General features: G+C 38.3%; 1 protein-coding gene across 1 annotated transcript in view; it reads right to left on the bottom strand.

The window, feature by feature from the left end:
• Nucleotides 1-14,623, bottom strand: part of PRTG (protogenin) — a gene marked incomplete at its 5' end in the record, with an annotated part of 49,427 nt that extends 34,804 nt beyond the window's left edge. Inside the window, 9 exons of the mRNA XM_010184396.1 lie at nt 3,195-3,383; nt 4,601-4,906; nt 5,928-6,092; nt 9,983-10,230; nt 10,855-11,014; nt 11,618-11,776; nt 12,897-13,034; nt 13,334-13,467; nt 14,479-14,623. Of these exons, the coding sequence (XP_010182698.1) occupies nt 3,195-3,383; nt 4,601-4,906; nt 5,928-6,092; nt 9,983-10,230; nt 10,855-11,014; nt 11,618-11,776; nt 12,897-13,034; nt 13,334-13,467; nt 14,479-14,623 (1,644 nt within the window). The remainder of the gene's footprint in view (nt 1-3,194; nt 3,384-4,600; nt 4,907-5,927; nt 6,093-9,982; nt 10,231-10,854; nt 11,015-11,617; nt 11,777-12,896; nt 13,035-13,333; nt 13,468-14,478) is intronic.
• Nucleotides 14,624-17,044: the final 2,421 nt, after the last annotated feature.

Genomic DNA, 17,044 nt, shown 5'->3' with positions numbered 1-17,044 from the left:
GAAAGAGTCAGAACTTTCTAGAGCAGGAGGAAGCAAAAGAGGAATTAAAAATAGAGGCAAAAATGCGTGGTATGCACCCAGGGGTCTATTCCTGTGGCAAAATCAAGTGATAATGGAATTTTACACGGGACTAGGAAACGGACTGCTATTGAAAAATAAATGCCAAGACCTTTAACACAAACAAATGTCTATGCGAAACTGTGGATATTTATTTTGAGAACAGCAGCCCTGACTCTGATCAGATCCTTTAATTCTATTTACATGGTGACTATCATGCTAAATAATCCAGTTTAAAAATACACAGAGGTAACTGGGTAGACCTACACTGGACTAAGAGACATCAGTTCTCAAAAAACAAGGTAGGAACCAACAAGAGATTAAAACATACAGCATAATATTCATATTGCTGTATGTCATGTTCAACCATTGTAACCTATTTTACCCTAACATTACTACTTCTGCTTTACCTATCACACTTGTCCCTCCATTAAGAGTCCTGTGGACATTTGCAAATAATTTACAGCAGTTTTATTATCAACGTTAGCAACAATCAATACAATCAACAGTGCTTATAATATCAATGCTAATGTTCTCTTTGATTAGAGAGTATTATTAATTCTGATTTTGTGACGTACTTCAACTGTCACAGAGTAAGTGAACCATCTTCTTTAAATATACAGATTGTGCACAATTGACAGTTGCATCATCTGCAGAAAGTTCCACGGTGAGACATACTGACACGCTCCAAATGTCACTGTAAGTCTATCTGCAGTTTATTAACTATGCAAGAGAACAGGGAATTGTAGAGCAGCCTTAGGTCATGACAAACTAAGACATGGAGAGGGACTGTTTGGAAGCCACATAACTTCAGTGGTGACAGATAATGCATGAGAAACTACTTCAACTTTGCCACTGGGAAGCACTATAATAATGCTATTAGCATATTCTTCAAATTAGAAAAATCTTTTCTTTTGACCATGTTATCCAACACATATGAAACCAAAAATCTTAAAACACACCTCTCCTCTCCATGTTTCACACTTGCAGTATCATACTAATTCCTGTAGCTCATAATGAAGACATTTATTTTAAAGAGGCTGTCAATAAATCGGTAGTTTAGTGTTCTCAGGAGAGGCAAATGGATGACAGAACATTAGTCCTCAAAGCCTCTGCACAGTTCACGAAGATTCAGTTCACCACAGTCAAAAAAACCTAGAGAGGTGGCTTGCCTTGCTTTATGTCAAATTCTACCAAGCAGAACCATGACCTAATAAGTAATAGATTTGAAATGCAGAAATAAAATAGCATGGTCCAAATGCTTTAGATTACTCACAAGAAATAAAACCAAAAGCAATCAAGTCCCTTCTTAACGTGTGGATGTTGCTACAGTTGTGAGTTTATATATTGCATGTCATTTTACCTGCTATATTCTCTCATGTGCATCAGCTGCAGGCAGAAGAAGGTTGGTTGTGAACCATTTTCTAAGAAATCATTTAGCATGCACAACTATTTCAAACAGGCAGCTCTCAACAGGCAAATACAGTAGGCAGACAGGCACTGTTACTATGAGAAGTCTGTGAACTTTGCAGGCTTCAACATATGTACTCATCTTAGCAGTGGAAAATCATGACCTAATCAAATTTCCTGTGCCAAGTGAGGCTGCTGTAGCTATAGCAATGAATGCGTTTTTCTGTAAATGCTACAAAGCAAACAAAAATAAGAAAGAAAAAGAAAACGAAGCTAAGCAACGTACACAGGAAAACTCGCCATATGTGATACACACTTCAAATAACTTAATACATCCCATTCAAAATAAAAAAAGAGATTACTTCTACTGAAGTTATTTTAAAAGATACTCTTCAGTGGATCTAACCTATGGCAGCATAAACGATGTATATGTGAAAAATATAAATGATGGCCATCAGATTATGATGTAATGTATAATGTTTTGGTCACCGTATCTAGATACTTAGAATGATGACAAGGAATAAACACTCATCACATGCACCATGACTAATAATTCAAGCACGTGAATTCTTCCGTGCCCACATTTCTTGTCATTCAGTTAACAATGTGACCATGGGAAAGTTGTAACTTCCCAAACTCACTTTGGTTTTGTTTTCTCTTCTGTCTACATGCTTACTGGAAAGAAAAAAGAAACAAACACAGATAGTATAAATTCTAACATAATTCTGTAAAACACTATTTTAAACTGAGGAGGAATGGTGTAGTGAGAAAATCCATATGATGGGGATCACACAGTTAATAAGTTTGCATGTATCTGAAATGACTTCTTTGTAACTGCACAATGAGAAGACTGAAAAAAAAAAAAGCATTTATGTCCCAGGACATACAGACACCACATCCTTTCAACCCTCTGCTCTTTTGTCTCACAGCTCTGTTAAACAGTCAGCTGCTGCCAGATGCTCTGGCTAGAAATGGTCACAGATGGTCAGTTGTCCAGTTAACAGACCACAATGCTCTCCTCAAATCTCCCCCAAAATAGTATCTCAACTGTATGCAGCAGATGAGAGTATGTGAGCATGGTCAAGAGGCCATTTGACCTAGTTAAGACTGCAGGTCAATTTTAATAGTTTAGTCAAGATTAATTCTCCGCACTACCCCTAAGTAAACTACTCTTCAACACACTTCAAACTCTAAGCATCAAGTCCTAAATTACTTTTGCTGATTGCATTATAGATCACATCTTCTTATGAAAGAGATTCTCAGTTATATATGTAAACAGAAGCACATTCTACCTAGGGATGATACCAAGACTTCTGTACTAATACGCATCGCAAGAGTTACAGGAGCAAACAGTGTCAGATGATCAGTGGAAAGACTCCAATGGGACTCAGCAAACTTTGTGCCCTAATCTTTGTGCTCAGTACTGCAAATATTTGCTAGTATTCCTTAGAAATATTAACAGGATAATAACATGCACAAGGGCTACTTGCTACTATGGTGAGCAAGCAGTGCTTGTTGTGCAGTATAGCTGTGACAAAGGCTACAAGTAACAGAAAAATAGGCTAGAAATAGCAGAGAAAAATCTTTGGTATTTTGCATTAATATTTCACTGTTAGTAGATCAGCCATAACTACACAAAAGTTGAAAAAAAATAGATTTAAGCTCTCTATGATGCCTTTTGACTCCACTGTATTCCGGAACAGTTAAGAAATATTTTATACACTCACCTAAACCACTGACAGTATACTCGAGATCACCAGCATCCAACAGAATTGGTCCATTCTCCTGTTGGCCTTCTTCCTTGTAATACAGCTTGTACCCTTGAATAGTTGCAGTGTCCTCAGAGTCCTGCTGCCACTGTACTGTAATGGTTGTACAGTTCATTGGCTCCAAACGCAGCTCAGGAGACTTCGGTGCTGGTTTTAGAGAAATATATATAATATTCTTATATTCTCAAAACAACTAATCTTCATGCAAAAATCTGGGTGCCCACCAGCACAAAGTTCACTCAAGACTTTGATTCTAGCTCACCTGTGTACTCACATAATAACTTCTTCATTACAATGACTGACTCCATCTAAGCTAATCTAACAAGTTAACTTTGGATAAATCAGAATAGAAACATTTTTTAATCCTGCATCTTACTTAATTAATTAAATTTATACGGTAGTTAATTTAAAAGAGAAATGAAAACACTCCAAAGATAGTTATAAAATTATCTCCTGTTTTAAAGCGAGCCAGAGTAAATGTGATTAACACTTCATCAAATATTAATTTGCTATAGTAGTTAGAACTCCATAAAATCCATAGTGGGTGGGTGTGGACTACAGCTAAGAAATGAAGTTACAAATTCAGATCGACATCTTTTTCAAGCCCTTCATGCAAAGTTGAATGCTCTTCTGGATGACATTACTAAATAATAATGTAATCCAAAGCTCAGTTACAACAACTTAAAGTAGACTTCAAATATCAAGTCAAATTTGCACATTCAAAATATATCTACATTTTGTTTGTAATACAGACATGCAAGCATCAACTTAGATCCTTGAGTACCTGTACACACTGCTAATGTGTAATGTGCCAATTTGCAGAAAGTCATTTTACATTAAACAACAATGGGGCTCGGGGTTGTTGCATTTTTTCTTTATTATTATTATTCAAATTATACAGAACAGAAGAAAACTGTGTTATCTTTGGAAATGAGTCTACAAGTTAAAACATTTAAGCAGCTCACAAACATGAATTAAAGTTTCCTGCCGCCATGTCAAATATGCGAACATCAACATGTGGAAACTATCAGAGATTGACACAAAAATAATATATTGTCTTTTCCTTCTCCTGTCACATATAAGGCCTTTCATAAGACAGATTAGCTCCTTTTCAGCTTTTGATCCTGAAACTATGTATTAACTGCATGTAGTTTTATTAAAGGAATCAGTCCTTATTAAAGGACTTTGTGCAGATTATGCACAGAAAAATGGTTAGAGCACTATTTTCTAGATCACCAGAACAAAAACATGTAATGCGAAAACTTGTATCACATCCCTGCCCTACCTATCATAAAAATCTGTAGCCATCAGATGAAGCCTGCAGTTGACCCCATCTCTAGGCTGCTGGTAACATTCAGAATTACCTTGCACACTTGTGGCTTTGGGAGTCCGATGGGAAGTCCACAAAGATGCCTCTCCCCAGCCAATCCTCGTTGCAGCAGTGATACGAACCAAGTAGACACTGTCAGGCCTCAGGCCTTCGAGGAGATACTCATCTGAAGTCCCTGGAAGCTCCAAGACTTGGATTTTGGTCTCTGTGCTGAGGCGGAAAGACAGACGGTACAGGACCACCTGACCTCTCCTGTATTTGGCAGGAATTGGCAGCCAAGAGATGAGAATATCTGTAGGACTCCTGCTTGTCAAACTGATTTCAGGAGCTCTCAAGGGAACTAAAAAGGGAAAGACAAAGCTTTTGAGCTCAGGGAAAAGACAGAGAGAAAATTCTCATTTGGTACCTTAGCCTGAGTAAATATGTAAGAGTAAATAATCCAGTAAGTTTCGTAGATACTTTTTTGTTTTAAGGATAACTTGACAGGGCTCGCACTTCTCATGTTCTGCATGCAGTATAGCTTTAGTAAGCTCCTTTCTGCAGGAAGCTCTTCTCTTATTGCTGCCAACAGTTTTTAAAGGCAATCAGCACCCTAGCATTCTGACAAACTCACTGTCAAGGTTAGTTAGATGCTGCAGCTTAAACTGAGAGCCTGGACAACAACCAGAAGACTCAGTGTTGAAGACTCAGTGCATGTTTTCTTCCGCCAACTATGTAATGAGGGTAGTAACTACTGGCAAAGGCACGCAGACAACTGGGACTGGCAATGTTCCACGCTGCTAAAGCTTAACCCTGTCAGAATTTATTAATCAGTTTTAATGAACTATACTAAATAGTTTGTTGTTGCCATGATGTTCAGATTAGTTAAATCACTAAACGGACATAAATCATTAGGGCCTTTTAGGAATTTCTGATTCTAATAAAAAGCACATAGCAAAAAAACAGTTAATTTTTTGGGGATAGGAAATTTTTATTCCAAATTTTCCTTCAAAATTTGCAAAAAGATGCAGCGGGTGTGCAGTTTGATTCACATCTCAGATGTCCAAGAGAGAGTCATAGAGACTAAATCCTAGGCTATCATCAGATTCTCAAGACTGAGTGAGTTCTTAAAGATCTAAAATAGTTATTTACATGATTTAATGAAATGTCTTTCAACACTGAAAAAGACACCATGTAACACACACATGCTGCCCTGTCAGATTGCTGTATCATCCTCATTGCTTTCATTAGCTGGCTCAGTCTTACCTTGCCTGTCTCCAGAAGTCTTACTGATGTCAGTGGAAATTTGAGGTCCTGGAGAGCTGTTAGCTCTATGCAGTGCAAATAAAAATGTTCACCTAAATCAGTGGTATTTGTCTTACCATCTTCGAGGGTGTGCTGAGTCACATGATCTGACATCTGGCTGGCTCCCAGGGGCATATAAGCTACAATATAGAAGGTGTAGTTGCTGGCTGGTTCCAAATCATCAATAATGTAATGGGTTGTATCATTTCCAATGACCACTTGGTACTCCTCATTATTTAAACCTGGCATAAAACAAGGGTTAAACAAACAAAAATTTCTGACAGCCCTTAAACATCACAGTATCTTGGTTTTAGGATCTTACAAAGTTATTTCAAGTTCTTCTATTTTTTTTCCAACCCTAAGTAAAAGCCCTTTTATACACAGGAGTAACTGTGTCTTGCTGTGGTGTAGATCATGGTGTTCCAGGATTTTCCCGATTAAGAGATGCTGAATGCAGTTCTAAAACCTATTTAGAATTAGTCACAACAAACTGTGCCCAATGTACAGTAACACAACAGCAAAGCGCTAATAGCCTTATCATTCATACCAAGCTTCTACATCTATTTGTTTAGAGTCGGGGAGGCTTTTTTCAAAACCTATTTACAGAGCCTTTCTATAGCAGACTGCAAGGAATGCAAGGGCTCCACTCTATCAAAAACAAAACAAACACCCCCCCAGAAAAGAAACAAACAGAAAGAATTCATTCAGCAAAAGGATCTCATTTTAGCCCTGCAAATGCTATTACATTTGATTGACACGTTTTTTTCTTTAATTTGGAGAAAGGCCAATAAGAACAGACTACAATGAGCTTCAAAAATGTTTGGCTCCTTAGTGAGTTGTTAAAAAAAAAAAGAAAAAAGAAAAAAAAGAAGAAAATTCTCAGCAATTCATGTATAAATATGCATAGCAATGCATGCGGCAGTCCTTGTCTTTGCTGGCCTTTATTCCTATAGAGGAAGGCTATAAAGTGGAATAAGTATGGTGAAAGCTGCTGTGTTAATGAACAATTCACACCAAGTGCATGTCAACTTAATCAAAACTCTTAAGAGACAGCTCCTCCTCTTCACAACTGAATTTATAAACAAAAGGAAAGGCAAATTCCACCATTAAGTTTTCCCACATTTATGAATTAACTTGATAGCATTTTAATTAGACAAGATTACGAGCATCTCACAACAGACTAGTTAATGGCTTGTTAATTAGGAATTGCAAGGCACGATTTCTGACCTGCTAAACAAGATCCTTGAGCTCAAATTAAAAGGACTTGTTCTCTCATTGAATGGATTGCTAGGCCTCATGCAGAGGCCCTAATGAAACAGCCATAATAGAGAACAAGGCTTGCCTTCCACCACAATCAGTGTTCCCTTTGTGCCTTTTCTAAACCACTAACAAGGAATTAACACACTCCAACATGCACGCTCATCAGACCCTTATTCTTCTTGCTACTATGACCCCGATTTGAATGTAAAATATTCTGCTTAAAGAAACAAAAAAAACCCCACAAACAACACCTGTTAGTTTCTTCAACTAACTTGATTAAAACACTAACTTTTTTTTTAATAAATAGGGAAGAGGATCTAAACCTGTTTTTACAGTGAAACATCAGAATAGTCAAGTTGTGAAATGAAAAGATGAGTGATGGTATCTTTTGTATTCGAAGTACCTACCACATTTGTGAAGTCTACAGAAAAACTCTAAAACACTGTGTATGATCAGTGTATTAACCAGTTTTCCTTTCTGTTCAAAACTTACGGAATCGTAAGCATCAGTAGAACTTAGGAGACTTAGCGAGCACTGTTCTCTTTTGCAATAAAATGTTATTTACTCACACTGACAAATGTGGTTCCTAACTAAAATAAGAGAGCAATATATAATGTGATAAATGATTTAGTCTCAAACAGAAGCATAAATGTATAAAGTACGAAGTTACACATGAGAAGTTTTAAGCAAGTCAGATACATCTGAGATAACTTTTTATCTTCTTTAGAGTCTGAAAAAGGGTGTGAGTGCAGACTGGGGAAAGACAGGCTAAAAGGAATAGTAAGAGCAATAGATCCACACGGACTATTTACATTAATACATACTTATCCAGAGTTCTTACAAGGTAAACAATGTCAACAGCCTATGTTAGCACCTAGTATAGTGTGAATGTCATCAAAAGATTTTCTTTGATATTTAATTTGCATTCCCTTTACTATAGTTGCTTCTAAATTTACATCAGAGAGATGGCTGTTGCAATACTTTCTCACAAAGTCATTCTCTAGGTTTTTAATAATGCCTCTGATACATGGGCAACATCCTTAGAAAGGTTTACAAACTAACAGTTAGAAAGCAATTATTTTTACAGAACTGCAGTCCACTAGCCTTTGAAGCTCAACATTTTTTTAATACTAAATGAGACAGAAGTGTTTTCCTGTCCTGATGCAGATCTTCTAGTACTACCCAATCATGTAACCAAAGAAAAAAAATGCATGCAGATCACCTACATTTTGCTTCCCACCACTGTAATTACTCCTCTTAGCACAGCCCTCCCCAGTCTTCCCGTGTGGATTTTACTAATGTGAAAGGATGCACAACACCACTACATAAAATAGAGTAAACATCAAAAGAATCTTGAAAAGATGGAAAAATGAGCATTTGAGAAAGCAAATTCAAATAAATCAGAGTAATTTTTATTTGGTTGGTTGCTTTTGTTTGGAGTTCGTTTTGTCTTCTAATCCAAGACAAGCTACAATCGAATTTCACAAGATATAACCTTTGGATAAGCAAGCAAATGAAGCAGGGTCTGCAAAATGATTTTGCAGAAAACACATTTCAAAAGATACCTCCTTCCACTACTGTGCAAGAGTATTTCCTGCACAAACACACACTTCCCTAAGGACAGTTTTCCAGTTTTCTTTGAAGTTACCCAGTCTCTGCTCTCTACATTGGCTCTGGACATACAATTACCCAGATAACTTGTCTAGCGTGACTTTATTCATATTAGCTTTAAGAGGGGGTTGTGAGCACAATACCTCAGTGACTGAAAGTGTAGGGGGTAATTTTCCTTACCTCTTGTCCTCATTATATTCTAAAACGCTTTCCTTCCTTCCTTCAGATGAAATTCTCCTGTCCTGAAATATCCCGCTTGCAAAAGTAAAGACAGCTATTTCTGCATCAGTATTAGAGTAATTAAGCTGTCCTTCCTGTCCTCTGCTTAGCAGATGGCAGACTGGTATTCCACACAGAGCTGAGCATCTGCAGCTCTGTCCTTGAATAAACCACTTACTGAATAGAAATGGAAAAAGAAATCACTCCTGGAAAACAGAGCTGCACTGCAAATTTTCAAGTCATTTGGCAATCACTTCTACTTATGAAAAAATCCCTGTTTTCTAGCACTTTAAAGATTACCTTAACTTAAAGCAAATACATAATACTAAAGGATTTTAAAATGTCTATGTTCTGGTTATTTTAGTTCTAACTATTCGTTACCTTTTATATTGAAATTTATATATAATTTCAAAGACTAGGATAAACCATTTCTGGCTATTTTAGCATATTTAGAATTTAAGTATACTTTTCTCATTGCAGGAGACCAAGTGGTGAAAGGAAAGATTTTACCACTCAGCCGGTATTTGTTCTAAGAGAAGATAGTGAAGCCAAAAAAGTATCAATTATTCTACTCCAAAATACATTAAAGCCAGTAAAGTCACCAGAATTTGGGATCTAGACAAAAGAGCTGTCACTGGTGAAAAGTTCAACCCTGTGAGTCTTCAGGATTCCACTCTATGCTCTGTCCTTCCCTGCCAAGCACACAGATGGAAGAGAGGAGGCAGAAACTCCTGCTGACAGAGGGAAACCCAGAGAATAGTAGGGAGGCTCCAGGATTTAAAGCCCATTCCTGACTTCAAAATCTGCTCACTGGTGCAATCAGACAAGGGTGAGTTGGAAGAGCACTCAGTCCCACAAATGAGATGACGTGGCAAAAGCATTTTTCCCCAAGCATGCCTGTTGATTACAACATACACTTATATGCCTGTACGCTCTGATGCAGCCCTAGTTATGAACCATTCGATTTTGACAGTTTTTGCAAGGACACTGAAGTTCTTATCACATACCAGTAGTTAAACAGTATTTAAATCACACTGCTTACCTTCTGCTTTCATGTAATGCACGGAGTATGCAATCACTTTGTCTGAATTATACAGTGGCCTCTCCCATGCCAGCAGGATGGCTGAGCTTGACATTGTTTCAGCATGGACATTGTAAGGTGCACTAGGTCTGTCTTCTGACATAACTACAGTTAGCCTGGCCCTGGAGAGAATAGATCCCTGGCTGTTCTCAGCCATGCACTGGTAAATGGCATCGTCTTCAGGAATGATCTGGTTAATCACCAATTTACTGAATCCAGAAGAAAGAAAAAGAGGGGGAAAAAGCTGACATCATGGATAAACTTAGCTCTACATAAATACAACAGTTATGTTTGCCTCTGCTTCATCAATTCAGTATAATTGACTTACATGTCAAGAAGTCTACTATTAGAAATGGATGAGCAGCTGTGAAATTTAGCAACCTGAGGAGTTCTTAAAAATCTGCCATGTCTATGCAAAGCCAGGCACAGTGAAAACAAACCTGTAAATCTCTTCCCTGTCTGCAAAAAGCACAACCTTAGGGTTGTCATTTCGTAACCAACTCTTTAATATGAGCTGTTCATTGTACAGAAGTAGTGAAAAGGAGCCTCCAACAACTAGCAGGATTCTGGTCTCTGCTACACTACTGTAAATCTGTGGTGAAATCGTTTCAGTTTAGTCCCCAGGTAAAGCAGCCATCACAAAAGCTTTGCTGAGTATTTTAGGCATTGACTAATCTGCATTCCTTCTGCCAAGGAAACATCCATAACTACATTTAATGTCCAATTTCATGTTTACTTGAGTTATATCTTGCTTGGCTATACGTAGTTACTGGAATTTCATCCTTTGGTAGCACATCACTAGCACAGCTCTTAAACAGCAATTGTAGTCTTACCTGTTGTACATTTTTATTCTGCCATTTGAGTGTATTCTCCTTCCATTTTTTAACCATGAAATTTTGGGTGCAGGATTTCCTTCTGCCTGACAAGCAAAACGAGCAGTACCAGCTCTAGGCCTTGTTAAACTTTCCGGCCATTCCACAAATGAAGGTGGAGCTACAGATACAAGTAACAAGGGGGAAAAAAAAATCAAGCCTCCACAAATGTAAGGCCAGTCAGTATAATAATTAATTTTCCACACACAAATCTCTCTCCTTAGGCTACTCAGATACATATATGCCCATGCAGAAAGCCCATTCCATGTAAACAAAGCACATTTGTTTAAAGATACAAACTTTACAAACTGTACAGATAGCAACATTTCTACACACTTTTGTTCATGCATTTATGAATATAAACAAATCAAACTCCAGCCTATGACATACTGCTCACAAAGCATACATATATATTAAACATTTCTGTTTTGTTATAGGATTCTTTTCTGTGTTGAATGCATGTCTTCTCAGAGTAAACATTGCACCTGGGTATCTCCAAGTGCAAAAAACCTGCTCATTTGTAAGTCAAACATAGAGAATCTGACACTTCTCATCTAAGTCAACAGCCAGAAGAAGCCACAGTTCTGTGATCTGTTTCAACTCTGCAGTGTCCCTACAGCCCTTGGTGTTCTATGTTTGAGATAAAAATTCAGCCCAGTACATAGCACAGTTCAAGACAGACACAAGTTGTTCAAACACACAGTGAAAGTCAAAGCAGGCTCACCCAGCACAGTGAGAGTCGCCATGGCTACTGTGAAGTTTCGTGTGCCTGGAATAGTGGCTCTGCAGACATACACGCCTGCGTGCTGCATCTTTACATCAGAGATCATGAGGTTCCCATTTCCAAGAACACGGGTATTGAAGACGTCAATGGATTTATGGTCTATTCGAAAGAGGGGGAGAAGTGTGGTTACAAGGCTGTTCAATGTGTCTACGTAACTCACCTAAATAGGGCTGCCTAGGCACTAATGGCATAGATTAGAGTTTAAAAGTCAAAATATTCAAAGGGAAATCACAGATGAGCTTTCAGAGGTTTCCATTTTGCATTTGCACTCTTCATTCTAGTTATCTAACCATTCAGATGGTTGGGTCTTGCCACTTGGTAAGTGGTTTATACCTGAACTTTAACATCACAGCTACAAAACTAATGCCATTTTCCCAATTAGCTTCCATAATTGCCTTGTACTATGATTCAGTTCATCACTACCAACAACCACATCAACTTCACAAACAGAGATCATCTATCTCCTTCTGAATTATGCTGGCGATATACTGAGTATATTTGATTACCATGTATTTTCTTCTATTTTCACAGCAAACGCTCTATGACTGTTAGGTAAGTTTTTTCTTACTTGTTTGTCTATTAATTAATTAACCAGGAAGAATTAAGAATTAACCAGGAAACAAAAAAATGTAGGAAAACTTTTCATGCTTCTACAGGTACAGTCCTGACTTTCACAATTAGGTACATGTCAGAATAAAAACAGAGGTAGTTTTAATGGAAAAACCTCTCTTCTACCCTTCTACCCTTGCAGGCAGACTACACAGGGTTTGACTATACCTATCCATAGTCCAAACAGCCCACTAACACAAGGTCCAAATCACATTCATGTACTCCTCCTAAGAAGAGGGGGAGAAACATTTACAGGATTGTTTCATAGGACTCAACCACACCAACCTGCCCTAACTCACCACTGATTGTACTCAGAGTCACAGATCCCTGGAGGTCACCAACCTACACGGCCCTTTGCCCACACTGCACTGGGGGCAGTGCGGGATTGACAGCAGAAGCGGTGAGTCCAATGCCTCAGAAAACCTCAGGGCTTCTTAACAGCAGTACTGAAGTATGCAGCTAAGTGTTACACTTATCCTACCCTAACCTACTAATTGTTACCTGCTACATGAAACCTCAGAACAGTAACCTAATTGCTGAAATCCTTTCTTTCCAGTTTCACTTCCTCTCCACAGGCTGAAAGGTCATATGCTGTAATTGTAGGACCTACCTAACCGGCTCCATGAGATGATTGGCTTTGGATTCCCTGTGGCTACACACTCCAGTATGACAGTTTGATGAAGAGATGCCGTAATGTTTTGAGGACCAGCTATTATAGATGGCTTGTGAAAAGGTTTCAAGTCTGAGGCTTTGGAGGGAAAAACAAGAATTTTTTAAAAACAAAGAAAGTGAGAACAAAAACTCAATTAAAGATTAAATAAAACACATTTTTTTAAGGGTGCTTATAATTAATTTTACACCAAAGCCCAATTTAACTGTGGAAACTTACCCTGAACAATATTTTAGCTAGAAGATACAAGCAAGCAAAATTATTATTTGGGCAAGTGGTTCAGAAGACAGTTACAGCTCTTCAATGTAAGTAAGTGCTTTTGTTATAATATGAAAAAGAATGTAATGCTACTGGAAAAAATCTCACACGGTGAGTACCTGGAATAACACTCAGCACTGCCTCAGTGCTTTTACGTCTATTGGCTATTGTTGTGGCAACACATCGATAATTCCCAGCATCCTTCTGTTCAACACCATAGATCTGAAGAACTCCTGTAGGCAGAGCAGTTATCCTGTCACAGAAACAAAAAAAGAAATGCAGATAAATGTTCAGCCAGTGAACACCATCATGGAATTAACTACTTGATTTACAAACAGCCATTGCTACACTGCCCTGGGAACAGCAGGCTGGAGACTCAAACATTCTCTATATGTGACTCACCACCCTGCATTTCTGAACTACAGGCAAGGTTTCTGTCCCTCCCCCTCCAGCACCACGATGACAGCAGACAAATTTACTTTCAACAAGCAGATCCTTCTCACCCTCAGAAGCAACCATCCCAACCTTCTTTAGCCAACTGCTACATTCATACTACTCAAGTTGGCTGATTTTTGGCAGCTATTTCTGATATACTGGCATAACTGGTATATGGATCCCAGAAACCCACCAATGCTTTCAATTTTTATGTTTCTCTTTTTTCCTTCCTTTGCATGCAAGGTATCTTGGACATGTTCCACAAAAGTTATGTTGAAAACGATGGGAGTAGGTTCAATGAATACAATCTGGACAGGAAAAGAATCTAGCAGGGAACAGGCTGTATGCTTCAAGTTAATCAACTCAAGAGAAGTCCCCCTGCGCAGAATTTCCTTAGCATGAAGTGTTTAAACTCAATTTTCTGTACCTATAATTCTTTATTTGCCTTCTAAAGAAAAACAGGTTCAGCATCAATTCTTCTGTGAAAGCAATCCTGCTAGCTCAAACCGCCCCTACAGCCATGGTCCAAGTATTCTGTATCCCACAGCAATTCCCATTCCTGCAGATGACTTGCATACAAAATTCACCAATAACAATTCACAGGTCAATGATTACTGTGTAGACAATAGCGGGTCATTCTGGTTTGCACTCATAACACCTACTTAAAATTCACTAACAACATAACTATTACTAGCTATTTTAATAGTTGGCGTACTTACACGTGGAACCTTTTTTGTAACGGCATTGCAAGCATACCTTCTTGTAGCAGCCTCAAAATTAACACAGAAAGATAAATAAATTACATTCTAAAATGTGTAACTCTACATACCTGTCCATGACTAAAGGTAAAGTTGTTCGATTCACTTCCCATGTCACAGTGGCAGGAGGATTTGCTGTTATTTTGCAGGCAAATCGAGCTACTCCACCTTCTTGGACCTCAGTTGAAAGTGGCTGGACTTCAAAAGCAGAAATAGCTAAAAATAAGAGAACACCAAATTGAAAGGACTAAAATGAGGAAAAATCCCTGGCTAAGTCAAACTACAAATCATAGAGCAACTTGCAAAAGTATGCAGAAATCCTTCAAGTAGTCCTCTTTTCTAAATGCAAAGAAAGCCAGGTCTAATTACCTTGTCAACTTTGCTTGATAGCATGGTTTCACTGGTTGAAAATTTACTTAAAATACCTTTGCTTTAAGCTAATTCAGTTTAAAAAAAAAGGTTTCTATGAAAATTAAAATGATGCTCTCAAACAGAATTAAGCAAATTGACTGGCATGCAGCTGGAAAGCACAGTGATCATTAAACTAATGAAGTTCATGTCAAGACAACTTATTTGGGACTGGCTCCACTACACTTGAAAACAAAAAACTGACTGCAATATAAAATTTCCAAAACAATATTTGGTTCCTGACAGTCGTATTTTATTCCTTTAATAATATTCACTTTAGTAAAAGCATTCGCAGTATAAGTTCATGTTTGAGAAGAAAAAGAAATCAAAACCAAAAAAGATCTCAAAGTAAGTTTAATCATATAAGAACACTTTTATCAAAACAGTCTGAGCAGTCACCAAGCAGATGCCTGACACACAGGGCATCAATGTAATTTTGAGCATGTCCAACTGAAGGAGTTCACAAAATAGAGCCAACTGAAGCAGCAGATCAATAAATACCTTCCAGCTAACAGATACCTAAGAAATTGGTCTGTAGTTGGATTTCTTTGCTCAGAAAATAAATGTCAATGGGACAGGAATACAAAACCCTCTAACTAATTGCTTACTTACTACTACTTACAACATAATTAAGAGAACAACTCTTCAGACGCAACTCCTTTTGGATAACTTGCAATGCAAATAATTCCACACGCTTTTTCACCCCCTGTAACTGCAGAGGGGACAATCTCTGCATAAACTCAATGGTACTGATTTGGTTTTTTAAAAATCAGATTTCAAATAAATGTTTACTCTTGTATAAATTATACAAAAACATTATTTCAATAGATAAACTGATACTAGTAAGTTACCCATCTCTAAACTTTCAAGTTTTGTGTAGATAGAACTCCTCTATTTTACTCATCAATTGATTGAAAAGGATTTTCATCCTATTTACTCTAACATGTTCTCAATAATGCCCTTCTACATAGAGGACATATAGAGTACTGATGCACACCAAGCATTCTAACAAATGCTCCTCCCTCCCTTAACACTACTGCACAGAATCACAGAATCCCAGACCGTTAGGGATTGGAAGGGACCTCCAAAGCTCATCCAGTCCAATCCCCCTGCCGGAGCAGGAACACCCAGATGAGGTTACACAGGAAGGCGTCCAGGCGGGTTTTGAATGGCTGCAGAGAAGGAGACTCCACAACCTCTCTGGGCAGCCTGGGCCAGTGCTCTGGCACCCTCACTGAGAAGTTTCTTCTCAAATTCAAGTGGAAAGCATCAACAGATTAACATTGAAGTGTGAAGGAAATGGAACATCACCTGGCTGCTTTCCCCTCCACACATAAACTAACTCCTAACATGGGCCTACCTACATAACTTAAAGATTCCTGTTACTATTATACCTCTATTTCACTTCCCAGGTCAGAATAAATCCCTCTCTTGCACTGCATTCTTGTAGTTGCATCAGCACTGCAGGAATGAGCGTTCCTAATCATGCCGGCAGAGTGAAAGTGGTAAAACTTTGTGAACAGACCTCCCAAAGATTGTCATTAACAAGACAACCGCCTTGTGCAACAAAATCACCTGAAAACAGTTGCAGCCACACAATGTGAAAACAGCAGCCATCAGAAACTAGGTCTGGCACCTCAAGTGTGATTCAGGCTCCAAGGACACAAGCAAAGACACTCCTGGAGTCCGTGTTTTATGACCAATCCCATGCTTTTGGCAGCAGGTCCCCACAGCCCCAGCACTCTCTCCAGTCTGTTCCCTACCCACCTTCACCACAGACAGAACCAGTCTCTCTCAACTGCAGAATTTAACCCTGTTCCCTACTTCCACTTTTTGTTCTTTCTTTCACTTTCGAGGAGTACCAGGTTCAAGAACAAACAAAAAAACTCCACAACTTGCACAAAGACGTTACAACAGAAGTCTTACATTTAAAGTCTGTCGGGGGGAGACATGAAAATGGTTCTCTCATTAAATAAATTTTCTTTTGATTGCTAGGGAATCATCAGAAGACAAAAAAAGAGACTTAATAATCCTTTGCCTACCTACAGAAAAGTTCAGCTTTACAGAACAGAAAAAACTCAGTGCAGGTCAAATAACTTGCACATACACCAGGTTGTTCCAATAACTCTAGACTTCCCAGATTTGCTTTCAGCTGAATTTGATGCAGTCCAACTGTCCTATAGTTTTCCACCACAGATTGAGGGCAGGGGGATGATGGGGGGGGGGGGG

Source organism: Mesitornis unicolor, unplaced genomic scaffold (genome assembly GCF_000695765.1).
Source record: "Mesitornis unicolor isolate BGI_N332 unplaced genomic scaffold, ASM69576v1 scaffold1790, whole genome shotgun sequence".
NCBI classification, from domain to species: domain Eukaryota; kingdom Metazoa; phylum Chordata; class Aves; order Mesitornithiformes; family Mesitornithidae; genus Mesitornis; species Mesitornis unicolor.
The sequence above is the reverse complement of the archived record's forward strand: the minus strand, read 5'-3'. Positions and strand labels throughout refer to the sequence as shown.